This window comes from Mustela nivalis (genome assembly GCF_964662115.1).
Source record: "Mustela nivalis genome assembly, chromosome: 12".
Lineage (NCBI taxonomy): Eukaryota > Metazoa > Chordata > Mammalia > Carnivora > Mustelidae > Mustela > Mustela nivalis.
In genome coordinates, this window is record NC_139031.1 from 32111385 (window position 1) to 32126698 (window position 15314).

The 15314-nt window shown below is 37.2% G+C and overlaps 2 protein-coding genes across 2 annotated transcripts in view; one reads left to right on the forward strand and one right to left on the reverse strand.

The window, feature by feature from the left end:
- MET (MET proto-oncogene, receptor tyrosine kinase) overlaps positions 1–15314 on the reverse strand; it is a 116236-nt gene that overhangs the window by 99238 nt on the left and 1684 nt on the right. The window lies entirely within an intron of this gene.
- The window catches only part of LOC309845795 (uncharacterized protein), a gene marked incomplete at its 5' end in the record, with an annotated part of 286217 nt that continues 277550 nt past the window's right edge, over positions 6648–15314 (forward strand). The window contains one exon of the mRNA XM_082694140.1: positions 6648–6761. Coding sequence (XP_082550266.1) covers positions 6648–6761 — 114 coding nt within the window. The remainder of the gene's footprint in view (positions 6762–15314) is intronic.

Genomic DNA, 15314 nt, shown 5'->3' on the forward strand with positions numbered 1-15314 from the left:
GATTCTCTGCCAGGGGAATGAACTAGGGACCTTTCTCAAGGTAAATTGTCAGATTGTAATATTTTCCTTTCCAAAAATCATAAAAATACTGTGAATGGAAGGAATATCCAAACCTAGTCATATTTTATATAGATGTGGATCCCTTGGGTGAACGTAATGCAATTCTAACAGTGTTGGGAGAAAAATTAAAAGCATATAAATATCACTATGTTGAGATCAATATATAATCAGAGAATAAAATAACTAAACAAAACTTTCTATAAAAAATACTTTTAAGGGGCACCTGTGTGGCTCCGTGGGTTAAGCCTTTGCCTTTGGCTCAGGTCACGATCTCAAGGTCCTGGGATGGAGCCCTGCCATCAGGCTTTCTGCTCAGCAGGGAGCCTGCTTCCCCATCCCCCTCTGCTGGCCTCTCTGCCTACTTGTGATCTCTCTCTCTGTGAAATAAATAAATAAAATATAAAAAAAATTAAAAAAAAAATACTTTCAAAGGGATAATGAATGCCAAGCAAAAGCTATCCTTGTTAAAAAAAAAAAAAAAGAAAGAAAGAAAAAGAAAAAAGAAAAAAAAAAAGAACAGTACAGGGTACAGGTACGCCTGGGTGGCTCAGTTGGTTAAGTACCTGCTTTCAGTTGAAGTCATGATCTCAGGGTCCTGGGATCTGCTCAGAGGGGAACCTGCTTCTCCCCTTCCCTCCACCCTCTTGTGCTCACACTCTCTTTCTCTCTCTTTTTCAAATAAATCAATAAAATCTTAAAAAAAAATAGAACAGTACAGAAAAATAAGTACATAAGTACAAAATCCAATTTCTAAAAGTCAGTAAACACTTTGGATCCTTGAAAAATCAATAAACTGAAAGGTTAGGACAACTTAAAAGACAACTGTACTCAGGACTACATTTATATAACTGATCAATTCAAAGAAAAATAATCCAAGGCAGTTGTGTGTGTGCACGTAGGAGGTAGGTGTGTTTGAGGGAGAGAGAAACAGAAAGAGAACAGAGAGGGCAAGACATTAAAAAAAATCAAAAACTTTTCAATCCTATCAGTGTTGGTTACTGATTGGCAGTCCCAGCCTTCTGTACCACTGTGCTATAAAGTGCTATAAAGACAGAAGCACATTGCTGAAGGAACACAGAAGGAAGAACAGGTAATTGTGGCAGACAGAGGTATGGTCAAGGAATACGTTAGCATGGTGATATTACTTGACCTGGGTTTTGCAGGTTAAGTTGGAGTTGCTTAGGCATAGTAAAAGCCAGGGCACACAGCTAGGCACCGCAGGGAGAAGGTGCAGGCTGTTCAGGAAGCTGTAACTGGCGCAGAGACTATGTAGGTTGGGCTGGTTATGGATGAAACAGGGAAGTTTAGGCTGGGGCCACATCATAGAAAGCCTTATACATCTTGTTGAGGATCTACAGCTTATCTGTAGTGAAGGGTCACTGGGAGGTTTTAAACAGGAGATGGAAATAAGCATAGTAATAACAGCTATGTATTAGACAATTTTGGTGACATTGTGGTGAATGGACTGATGTGGAAAGAATCTAGAGGCCAGAAGACATGATGGAAAGTCACTCCATCTGTCCAGACAATAGAAGATGAAGATTAATAAGAGTGAAGATTCCCCAATCTGTATCTTCATCTTTTTGTTTCCAGACAGTATAGAAATCCATTTCTCAAGCATCAGTTTTGTATATCCAACAGTTATTTAAGACTAAATCTCACAAGATATTTGCAAACGACATATCAGATAAAGGACTTGTGTCCAAAATCTATAAAGAACTTAGCAAACTCAACACCCAAAGAACAAATAATCCAATCAAGAAATGGGCAGAGGACATGAACAGACATTTCTGCAAAGAAGACATCCAGATGGCCAACAGACACATGAAAAAGTGCTCCATATTACTCGGCATCAGGGAAATACAAATCAAAACCACAATGAGATATCACCTCACACCAGTCAGAATGGCTAAAATCAACAAGTCAGGAAATGACAGATGCTGGCAAGGATGCGGAGAAAGGGGAACCCTCCTACACTGTTGGTGGGAATGCAAGCTGGTGCAGCCACTCTGGAAAACAGCATGGAGGTTCCTCAAAATGTTGAAAATAGAACTGCCCTATGACCCAGCAATTGCACTATTGGGTATTTACCCTAAAGATACAAACATAGTGATCCAAAGGGGCACGTGCACCCGAATGTTTATAGCAGCAAATCCACAATAGCCAAACTATGGAAAGAACCTAGATGTCCATCAACAGATGAATGGATCAAGAAGAGGTGGTATATATACACAATGGAATACTATGCAGCCATCAAAAGAAATGAAATCTTGCCATTTGCGACAACATGGATGGAACTAGAGCATATCATGCTTAGTGAAATAAGTCAAGCAGAGAAAGACAACTATCATATGATCTCACTGATATGAGGAAGTGGTGATGCAACATGGGGGCTTAAGTGGGTAGAAGAAGAATCAATGTAACAAGATGGAATTGGGAGGGAGACAAACCATAAGTGACTCTTAATCTCACAAAACAAACTGAGGGTTGCTGGGGGGAGGGGGGTTGGGAGAAGGGGGTGGGATTATGGACATTGGGGAGGGTATGCGCTTTGGTGAGTGCTGTGAAGTGTGTAAACCTGGTGATTCACAGACCTGTACCCCTGGGGATAAAAATATATGTTTATAAAAAATAAAAAATTAAAAAAAAAAAAAGACAATCTCACAAATATTAACTGAAGCCTTAATATATGGGAGGTGCTTGGGAGGGTACATCAGTAAACAAAACAAACACCCTGCTCTTGTGGAACTTACTTTCTAGCAGTTAGATCCAGACAACAAATTATACATGTGGTGTGTTACATGTTGATGAGTGTTGTGTTACTGGCAAAAAAAAAAAAAAAAAAAAAAAAAAGGAGAGAGAGAGAAAGAGAAAGAGAAAGAAAACAGGGTGAAAGGCTCAGGAGCACTTAGAAGGAAGGTGGTGGGAGAGGTCTGCAGCTTTGAAAAATTGGGTAGTTGGCTTTTAAGCAAAGAGTTGAAGGAGGATAGGACTTAGCCACCTGAGATGTGAAAGATAACTTTTTCTTCTTACAGAGGCCAAAGGAACCAAACTGTGAGAAAAGATCAGAGAGGAAAAAAAGAATCAGACCGTATAGGGCACTGTAGGTCACTGTGAGACTTGGGCTTTTCCTAGAGTGAATGAAGAGCTATTGTAGGGTGTTGCGCATGGGAGTGAATAAATTTGAAGGGAATCACCTTGACTGTGTATGGAAGAAGACTGGTGGTGGCAGGAGAATGGGACAGGGTAAAAATGGAGAAGTAAGATCAGTTAGGAGGCTGCTGCAGTAGTCCAGTGAGTGATGGCAGTGGCTTGCTGAATTCTGGTTATATCTGAGACAGAGCTATGAGGATTTGCTAATGGATTTGGAGATGAGGTGTGTGAGAAAAAAGGAGTCATGAATACTCCAAATATTTTTTTGTAACAGAGAGAAGGATTTTGCCAGTTACTGGTAGGTAGAGAAGCTGATATAGAGCAAGTTTGGCAGGAATGTGTGACAATCAGGGCATGTAGTTCTGTTCATGTTTGAGATACTTTTTGGGTATCCAATTGGAGATATTGAGTATGCAGTTGGATATCTGAGTCCTTGATTTAAGGAGAAAGATCTGTACTAGAAATTTAAACTGGGAAGCTGTCTGCATATTGATGTTATGAAAAGCCATGAAATTGGATGAGACCACCAAGGAAAGGAGAATGTAGAGGAGGCCTGTGTGCTGGGGCACACCAAAGCTAGGAAGAAGAAGGCAAATGAGACAAAACAGTCAGATGTTCTTTCTGGCACCTCCATTTACTCTCATGAAAACTTGTTCTACCACTCCATATCCTCTCTCAATGTCTAACATTTCTTACTTTTCCAGGACATCATTCTTGACTCCCATTTACAGGTGTTTTAAATATGTCCATCTGCTTCCAACCCCACTGCCACCCATAGTTGAGGGCAGTGTCACTTCTTGCCTGGATAATGACAACAGCTTCCTATTTGGTATCCCGACTCCATTCTTGTTCCTCATCATCCATTCCCCAATGTACCAGAGATATCTTTCTAAATTGACAATTTGATTATGTAACTTTGCTCTTTAAAAATAGTTTAACTCCTTAGCATTTGAGAGCCATGCATGATTTGGACTCTGCCTAACTCTCCAGCCTTGCCTCTTGCAATCACTGCTCCTCTCCCCCAAACCTAGGTTCTGGCCACCTTGTCCTTCTTCAAGTTGCTGAAGCAAGCCATGTGCTCTCTTGTTCAGCATACATGGGTCCCTTTTTATGGAATACTCTTGTCCTCACAATCACCTGGTTAACTTACTCTCTCCTCAAGTCTTATCATAGGTGACACTCTTTCAGGAAGCCTTCTCTTATACCTCTCTCACCCTCTAGGAATGGATTAGAAACTGTTCCACATGCTTCCATATCAAACCTCTCTTCTCTTTAGTTAGACTTTATTATGTTTTGTTGTAATTTACTTATCTGTATCTCCCACTAGACTGAAAGATCCATTTTTAGTTCCTAGCATAGTGTCATTACATAGAACCTGGCAAGGATTTGAAGAATGGATAATGAAATGAATTAATAAAGAATGACTCTGAACAAAGACTTTGGCAGTATGGATATGATAGGGGAAAAAAGATATATTAGAAAGATATTAAAGAGAAAATTTATATGACAATGATTCAACACGGATTTTGATCATAGGGGAACACTAGGAAGTCAGGGAGGTCTAAAAATGTCATAAACAAAGGTAAGGTAAAAGGCAGAGAAAAGTTTGGGGGCAAAAAAAAAAGTTCAGTTAATAATTCTGAGATATCTTTTGGTTATTCAAGTGGAAGTATCCATAAGGTAGCTAATAACATGGGCATGGTGCTCTAGAGCAGAGGGAGTTAGAGCAATTATGAACCACTGGCCTATTAGTGTAGTTGAAGTTATGGATGTAAGTGAGATCACCTATAGGCATGTTCAGTATGCAGAAAGAAGGAATTCAAACTTTATATGTAAAGTTTAAATCTAAATTTAAATGTAAAAATGAAAGTCTGGTATTTCAGATGCTAGAAATTTCAAAAAGAAGGAGCAATATGTAAAGGGTCAGATATCACAGAGGGTCAAGTGGGATAAAAACAGAAGTGTCCATCAGATTTGGCAATGAGGAGGTTGATGGTTATTAGAGAGAAGATATCTTCTTGGTAGTTGGGAACAGACTGCTAGAGTGGAATCAATTAAAGAATGAATGAGAGTAGAGACAATAAATAAGAAGTTATTTTAAAGAATTCTAAATTTATTTAACAGGTAAGATAGAAGCAGGAGCGAATACTTAAGGTAATTGTACAGTAAAAATCCTATCAGGATATCCGCATAAGTTCTTTTTTGCTTGAAGCAGCATCGAGTAAGGACTGAATGAAAAAAAGTGAGGAAGATTTTAAAAGGTGGGAAGGTTTGGTAGGAAGGGAAAAATGGAGCAAGGTGTTCTAAGATGTTGGGGACGTATGGAATCAAGACCATAACGCTGAAAAGACTTATCATTTGAGACATGCAGGAAGGTAATAACAGGTGACATGGAAGCCATCTGGGATTCTGTTTATTCTCTAAACTATAAAGGGAAATATCACATGGAGAATAAAGAAAGCCAAAGAGATTTCAAGAGCTTAAGAAAATGGTGAAAGTTTGGAATCATTGTGGAAATGAGGAAAATGGAAAATGACTAAAAGTTTGCTTGAGATGACACTCATCCTAACATAATATGCTGATTCCAGTGGTGTGTCCAAGAAGTCAGCAAGGCAGATTTGGGAATTAAATGGTTCCACAATCATGACCTTGATAGTGAATTCCTTGCAATATTTATATAACTCATCAGATCTATGGGCCTTTATTAAAGGCCAACATTTGATTATTTTTATTTCAAAACAAATTTTATTAAAATCTGCAAGGAATAATTTCAGGGAAAAGAAAAACATATGAGATAGTTACTCTGTTCTCTTTTCAATAAAGCAACAATCTGAAAATGTTAAAGAAATGAATCAGATATAGTGATCATCTAACTCTGAAAATTAAAACCCACTTAGGAATTGTGAAGGAGGCTTGATCTCAAATACCAGTCTAGTTATTCATTCAGAATCTTTAATAACATTTGGAAAGTAATTAATTAACTTATGACATAGACTCAAGGGCTGTCACCTTTCATTGCTGTTAATGAAACTGTCTGGGGTTTTATCTGCACTCTTTGGTAATTTAAAGAATACTCTCTTTTTTGTAAGCTCTTTGAAGAGCAGTAGTATGTTTAAAATCACTGAATTCTCATGTATAGATCTCAATAAAGAATCCAAGTTATGTTTTAGTAAAACTGAAATAAAATTTAAAAGTATCTTAATTTTGACATGACAGAAAATGAATTTCTGAAAAATCCAAAATGTGTATTCATTTCTGTTAGGAAGATACTTTTTTTCCATCAACAAACTTTATTTTGGCTGCTGCTTTATATACTATTTCATACTTAATAAAAAAACAACTAGTGTAATAATATTTTAAGCCCAAAGGTTTGTTTGGGCCCTAAACGATTCTATCTCTTTACTGTCTTTAGCTTAACTAGACGTGGTCAGAACATGATCAAAACTTGGACAGTACAGCAGAAGCTGAAGGGATTCTACCTGGATGTGAGGCCACAGTCAGGTGACAGCTGCCTATCTAAGACTCTCAGAGGAGCAAAAAGACAGAAGGTAAAGGCAGAGCCTGATATAAGTTTTCCTCAAGTTTAGCGCACGGAGTTTGTGTTTAGAACATAACATATAGTTACTACACATACTCCAGCATGAACTCTGCATAATCAAAGTCCAAGAAATAGCCTTAAGATAATAACCTGAAAGAAATATATATCCCCAGCGGATGATATTCTAATGAAGAATAGTTATGCATATAGTTTTGAGGGCTGTAACTTTTGATCCCAACATTAATTGATTATAATGAGCTGATGTACTAGAAAATTCTAGTCAAGAACATGGTGTAAAAAATTTGTAGGGGAGTTTGGGTGGCTCAGATGGTTAAGCATCTGCCTTTGGCTCAAGTCATGATCCCCAGGTCATGATCTCCAGGTCCTGGGCTCCCAGATCAGTGGGGAGTCTGCTTCTCCCTTTCCCTCTCCCCTGCTTGTATCTCTCTCTCTCTCTCTCTAAACCAAATAAAATATTTTTAAAATTTTGTAAGTTTTCTTGGTTTTTCTTTTAATACTATGAATTCTATGAATATAGAATTTCATTTGTAGTGTTTGCAAGTAGCTAATAGAATGCTTAGAATGTGTTTTGAACACTCAGAATAAAAGTTCCTGCTGCCTCCTGCTGCATAATGTTGCTATTCTTACTGGTATCTGAAGGTAGAATAGACTAAGAAGCCTGATCTAGGTAGGACTGGGCAGATGATAGCCTCTTCTCCCAGAATTAAACCATGTGACGGAGGAAGTTCAGACTTTGTTTCACCTATCACATGCTCCACCATTTTCCTGGGAGTGTCCCTTGATTACCCACTCAGTTTTGACTAGCCTTTTTCCTATTTGGAAAGCAGCAGCCTGATTCTTAATTGTGACATAGTCTTCACTACTTGCAACGCACCCAAGCCTGTGACCTTTCAGCATATCCACCACTTCTCCCCTCCTGTAACCTCAATGATCTAACATCCCATTAAAACTTCTAAGTCTTCTCCTTCATTATCTATTTTCTCTATTTGTGGCAAAAGAGTTATCATAAAAACCTTCTTAAATTGAACTACAGTTTTCCAAATGTATAAATACAAAGGCATTTGGCTGCTTGTTTATCAAATTATGAGAACTTTTAATTAGCTTTAAAAAATCACCTACATTTGAATATGTACATATTGATATATGATTATTACTCATGGTTTGATTAACCATTGATATAGAAATTAAGCATGTCAAAACTATATAAATAAGTTACTCCTTATACAGTGCTATCCATAATTAAGTTTTAAAACAAGTTTCATGATGGTGTATGTATTCAGTAGACCTTCAGGTTCACCTAAAAGAACCTCTACTTAAAGACCATAATAACACAATTTTCCTTTTTCTCCCCACCAAGATATAAGAAATCACCAAATTCTGTCACCCTAATGTCATATAGAAACAACACTTGTGATCAGGAAAAGTTTCCTGAGGACAAAATGTGGGAAGTAGTTAGAAATATACACCATGGTACCAAGAAAAATCTCAATGCCCATGTTTCATTACTATGCCTTCTTCTAAATACTACTTTATTTCTTTTAGAGAGAAGGAGTTGCTGTCTCCATAGCCATCAATACTTTAATCATGTGCATTTCAGCAGCACTTGGAGCTACATATTTGTGCTGAGTCCATATGGGAAGTCTAGTCACCAGAAAATACACACTCATAAACAGGAAGTCTAACTACAGTAAGAAGGTGTTTTTCTCCACACAATAGAGTTCAAAGATGTGTCATCTATGTAATCTGGAGTAAAACCCAACACCCCCATTATTGTTGAGTATCCCTCTCTTCCCTCCTACATTATGGCAACTTATGATTATAGCATTACATTTTCTAAGCCTGTTTGAACTTGCTTATAGATACAAACGACCTGCCCTTTTTGTGCATAGCTTTCAATCAGTAAGCATGTCAAGGTGGGAGGAAGAATGGCAGGAAAAGTAAGAGGGGAAAAAAATCAATTTTCAGAAAGCATATGGTAACAACTGAATATTTAATCTAATTAGCCTAGAAATGCCTTCCTATTTTCAGCACTCTTTGCAAGGCAGTTGCTTCATGGTACAGAATGAGTTTCAATAAATGTCATATATTTAGTTTGATGGCTTATTTTTAAAATTTGTTGAACCAGGTCACCGACTCAGAATAGATTCATTCTAAGATATGACAGATGGATTCTGCTATTGAATAGAAAGACTGACATTAGCTGGGAAGGTCTGGCAGAAGAAAAAGTCATTCATTTAACATTCAACAAAACATTTATTGAGTACCTACTGTGTGTTAGGATAAAATGGTAAATATTTGAACTTTATCTTTTTTTATAATAGAAAAAGGAGTGGTGCCAAAATAATTTCCTTGGGGTTAGTAAGGATTACAACTAAATACTACTCTGGGTCTTTAATAGTACGTACATTTTTCACATTGCATCAGAAAACTGCATTAGCACTCATTCAAATACTCATTCTGTTATGGTTGTGAGATTTTAGACCTAATTCAGATTTTTGAAGATGCTGTTTACTGACCCTTAGCAAAAACCAACTTCCTATTCTTCTGGAACAAAAAGGCCTTACATGGCTTCAAAGATTTCTTAGACATCAAAGAGCTTAGAGAGACATACAGTTTATGGGTAATGATTTAGGATTTAGTGAATCAAAAACACATGGATTAAATTTCCTTTAAAAGACCCTTAGGTTTAAATTTAAGAGCTAAAATGTGGGTCTAAACACACGTTGGTCTTAAGAAAAGCCAAAACTTATTTTTAAAGATAGTCTGAATTGTCTTGTGGACCCAAAACTTGGCTGGATTTTCCTTTCTCACATGATTAGACTTCAAAGGAGACAACCTGCCTTCCTTTAAACAAATTTACTCCACTTCTCTCCTTTACTGCTTTGTGAAGACTACATTACAGCTGACCCTTCAACAACATGGCTGGAACTGCATGGGTCTACTTACAGAGTACTGTAAATATATTTTCTCTTTCTTATGAATTTCTTAACATTTTTTCACTTTATTGTAAGAATACAGTATATAATACATGTAACATAATATATGTTAACTGCCTAATTTTGTTATTGGTCAAGATTTCCAGTCAAAGTAGGCTACTAGTAGTTAAGTTTTGGGGGAATCAAAAGTTATATGCAGATTCAAGGGTCAACTGTGTTTCAAAGGTCTCCAGCTTTAAATATTCTTCTTGATATATTCAAAAAAATATTAAAAGTTAGAAATATCCCATGGTCTTATGGAACAATTGCAGTACTTTTCAGTTCCTTCAAGTCAATTCTTTTTTCTTACATACAACTTCAAAACTGGACTGGGATTTTAGATCCAACTATTGTGGAACACAGGATCACTTCAAAACAGGAAAAAGGCACTGATATTAGTATGTGTACTGTTTCATGATATATTATTATATTTGCATTTAAAACAGTAGGAAGAAATACAGTACATAATCTTCTGTTCTAACACAATGGCCTTCCAGAAGACCACTAGCCTGGACATTTCACTGAGTTTTTAGGATTTAAGGAAATAAGTTAGTGCACAACCTGTGAGTTTTCATTCCTTTGGAAAAATAGATTGCCATACTGATCTGATGGCTTCTAAAGGGCACTTGAAACCAATGCTGTACATGCTTTGAATTTCAATGGTAGAGAAATAACAACTAGTGAAGTTCGGGCAGATCAAAACAAAACAAAAGCATGGTATTCTGAAGAGGGAGTTTATCCTGAATGAGAACATGGAAATGAAATCTGAATAAAGTTAGGATGAACTGAGGTTTCAGAAAGTGATTGCTTCATGTTAAGAATGAAAAGATTAGCCTTTAGTTCACAAATATATATAGTTTGATAGAAAGTATATTGATTGATGAGTTTAGAAAAACAAATACGTGCCAATGGGTAATGAATTCTCTCTCTCTCTCTCTCTCTCTCTTTTAATTGCCAAACTGATTTTCCAGAGGAAGAAAAACCTGAGAACTCTAGAAGATAAAATACAAGACAGAAGTGGCTCTGGGACTCTTCGGCCAAACATGCTGCTGAATTTAACAACACCTGACGGTGACACAGGGGACCAATTGGCAGGTAGTGCCATGGTTAAGGATTGCAAATAGGACCACCAGAAGCCAAATCTGGCACACACACTTTTTGTCTCTCTATCCTGCACAGTGTTTTAAAGGATGCTGAGTCGACATTTTAAAGTGCAGAGGTTTTTGCTTCTGAAAATTTGAAAGACACTACCATAGGGGCCCATGACACATACTGGGCTGCATGGCTACTCTGATGATGCCAAATGCTGGTTGCCTCCTGTTAGGTGGGGCTTTTTCTAAGCAGGCTGTTGGTCCCTAGTGAAATGGTTAGTTTCATTCATTTAGGTTACCTGTGGCAAATCTTTCTTTCCTTTCTTTTTTTCATAATAATCTCTATGGCCCATGAACGTCTCAAACTTAACAACCCTGAGATCGAGTTGCATGTTCTACTGACTGAGCCAGCCAGGCGTGCCCCTTCTTCTTCTTCTTTTTTTTTTTTCTTCCCCGCTTTCAAATCTTGATACATGACATAGGCAGGGCACAAAGGGACAGGAAGAAAAGAAGAAGAAAATCCACACAGTGGTTTAAAACTGGAAAGGGAAAAGAAAGGAGAGAAAGAAAGAAGTGCACAGCAAACACAGGCTGCTTACATAGACAGCAACTGTCTCTTTTGCTGTCTCCAAATATTTGCTATGCAAGGGACTGGAGACAAAGGCTGTGGGTATTACTCTCAACAAATCCTTTTGAGCTAGGCTCATAGTGTAGAAAATAAGAAGGAAAACTGAATGTAGCAATAACCTTGATCAAGGATGGCATGCAGACATGGGACCAGGTGAATGCAGAAAAATACCATGATTTTGCTTCTTCCATATACCATAAACCGAGGGATGTGAGTCACTGCTTCACTGCCACCTTTGAGACTGCAATAAACTATGGCAGGCACTGTCCAGGTACTTCCCATAAAAAGTCAGGGACTCCAAGTAGAGCTGTGTAGGCTGTGTACTGCACAATTCCAGAGACAACAAAATGAGAATGGCACTCCCAGGAAGTACAAAGTAGAAGCCCTGCTCCAGATATCCACATAGCTCATTTTCTTATCTCCTTCAGGTTCTAGTTCAAAGGCCTGACTCTACTACTGAATTTTTCAATTACCACTGTACCTTCTCTAATCCTTGACAATTTTCAATTTGCTTCCTTGCAGCTCTCATCACCACTCACACATTTTTATTTATGTATTTTATTTATTGTTTGCCTTCCTCAATATTGAACAGAGCATCAGAATCTTAAGAGATCTTAGACTGTTTTATTCTCTACTGCTTTGCCAGAGTGCTCAATAAATTACTCTGAATGACTAAATCCTCAATCACATTCTTAAGAGTATAGGAACTTGGCTTTCTCTAGAACTTGTGATTCTCTGACCACATTTCATAACTGCCCTGACCATATTCATAATAGTACTTTGTTGTATTAGAAGAAATACATTTTCTGGGCGCCTGGGTGGCTCAGTCATTAAGCATCAGCCTTTGGCTCAGGTCATGATCCTAGGGTCCTGGGACAGAACTCCCCTCCCCCTGCCGTCGGGCTCCCTGCTCACCAGGAAGCTTGCTTCTCCCTCTGCCACTCCCCCTGCTATGTTTCCTTTCTTGCTGTCTCTCTCTGTCAAATAAATAAATAAGATCTTTAAAAGAAAATATATTTAAATATCTTTATTCATTTTATTTGAGTGAGAGAGAGAGAGAACATAAGCTGGGGGAGAAACAGAGGGAAAGGGAGAAGCAGACTCCCCACTGAGCAAGGGAGCCTGATGTGGGGCTGGATCCCTGGAATCCAGGATCATGACCTGAGCCAGAGGCAGAAGCCTAACTGACTGAGCCACCCAGGTACCCCAGGAGAAATACATTTTCAAATTCTATGGATCATTATATAGTTTATATGACCCACACCCTCCTTTTTTTTTTTTTAAGATTTTATTTGTTTTTAAGTAATTTCTATACCCAACATGGAGCTGGAACTCACAAACTCAGGATCAAAAGTCACATGCTCTACCAACAGAGCCTGTGAAGAGCCCCTAAATGGCTCACAGGCTCTTACTATGAATTCTATGGGCTCTAATAGCTACACAATTAAAGAAATTAAAAACAACATGCATAACCTGCATAAATATACTTGTGCAAATTTACACAATCATAGAAGAAATATGTATTCCTGGATATGCAATTATTAACTATTTTTTTCCTCTGAGCTCACACCTATTGCTACAAATGCCACACATGTGATTTTTCTCTCAATTACATTTTACAGCTTATAAAAACACTTTCTTCATTTTGTCCCTTGAAAAGCAAAGGATCTGTAGTAAGATTTTACTGGATGTTTTCATTGAAACAAATCCCAAGGGGAATATACTAAACTGTTAAACACAGCTGAAGAGATATCTGAGAATGAGCTTTCTGATAGTAGGATAGATTACAAAATTACTCACAGCTCTTAATCTGATAACAAGAGCAGAATGCCTCACACATATGAATGAAGGCTTTTTCTGGTATGCTTTACCACGAAAAGAGAAAGAACAAAAAAGAGAACTGGAGAAACAGAAGGTGAGAAAAACTCTAGAGACTAGAAATGTTACATTCATCATTATCACTAACCTAAGGATCCCAAGCTATGCTTCAGCAGAAAATGCTTCAAATAGTTAACCTTTATTGATGGCTGGGCAGAGGTGCTGTTGAGATAGCATGGAGGCTAGCCTCAAACACAATTTCCTTACCTATAGGCAGGAAAGGTTACAATATTGATATCAGCCTTGTCGATTTTGTAAGGTTGTTGTAGTAACAGAAAGAGGATATGCTCAGAAACAGCTTGAAAATTTTAAGAGGTCTTTAAGTTCCATTCTTTAGATTAAAAAAAATTTTTTCTATTATTTAAATGGGATGATTTCTAATATCATTTTCAAGTTATATCCCCTTAATAATTATGGATCTTAGTTCCATTTTATATGAGTTATTTATCTGAATATCTAGATTATAAACTCTTCAAGGGCAGAGATTTCATTTCTCCTTTTTTAAAAAATATTTCTCTAGTGCCAAACACATATGACGCTGAACATACAGTTCTTAGCTATTTTTGGTGAGGCAAATGTGAGCCTGGCATCAACTTGGTGCCAGTTAAGAAAAAGGAATCAAAGAGATCCTAAATTGACATTAGTCAGTATATTTATCATTCATTACTAAGAGGTTACTATTTATTTTGCATTGAGCAAAGCCCATGAGAAAACTGCCCTGAGGGCTCTATGTCAAACACACCAGTTTCAACATATACCAGAGAGGTAAAGAAGGTTAATTTCCTGGTACTTGAGTTTCTTCATATTTTCTTCCCTTAAGGCAGTGCAATTAGGATATTTGGTATCCCCTTAACAAGCACAGCAGCCTGAGGAAAATATTAGGAATAATGGGGAAAAGAAAGCATAGCTGGCTCTGGTGAGCCTAATGACAGCAAAGGAGAAACCATGAAATTAGAGTGGAAAAATGGGGGCACAGAAGGGTTTGGAAGCAACTCTGATATAACCAAGGGGAAGGGATGAAGTGGAAAGGGTAGAGAGATGGGAAGTGTTCTGAATGTGTACGTGTACGGAGCCCTGTACTTTTCATGGGTGTGTCACCATAGGCACTGGTGCAGTCACCTAGAGAAAGTTGTGTTTTCAAAGGAATAACCCTTTTGAGTTATTCACTTTGTTTTGAGATGACCACATTTGAGAAAAAGTTTATTTGAGGCTATTGTATATATCTGTAAAATGAAAAAGTTGTACTATTATTTTGAAATTTTTTTAACCAACAACTAAGAAAGTTGACTTTTGAACTGTATTTCTTAGTCTAACCCACATCAAGACAAATTTTAAAAATATTGAGATTACAGTGGGACATATGCTTGTACAGTCTTAAGGAATTTATTTGTATTTCTCCTGCTTAGAAATGTGTCATTTTCCTTTTATTACAGTATTAAAAGTCACAAAAATATTATCAGCTTTCATACTGACTTGTGTTTAATCTTGTATGTCTTTATCATTCAGATAAAACTCACACATTAATTCTGAAGGCATGGAGTACACATCTAATGTAAACATTTACTGTGATATATAAAGAACAAAGCAATCTTTCAAAAACCGTACTCAGCAGATCATCTTCTACATGCTATGAAGTCCATCATGTTAAAGTCAAAATATATTTAGGTATATAATTTTAAGCTTATGCACAGTTAAGATTGAAACCTGAACAGATTTTCTAAAACACCAGTATATTTTATAGGTACTCACACACATTTTTGGTACTACAAAAATTTCTTAGGAGTAATAGAAGTGTTAAGAAATAGAAGTGTTACGGGTATTTTTCAGCAATTCAAAAATCATGAACATTGAATACATCACAGACTTGCAGTATATGATTGGAACCAAAGCACCTCACTTCTGTTCTATTATGGAAGTATACATATTAAAACAAAGCCCAATAAGCTTAGAGATAGAAAGGAAAGCTATAT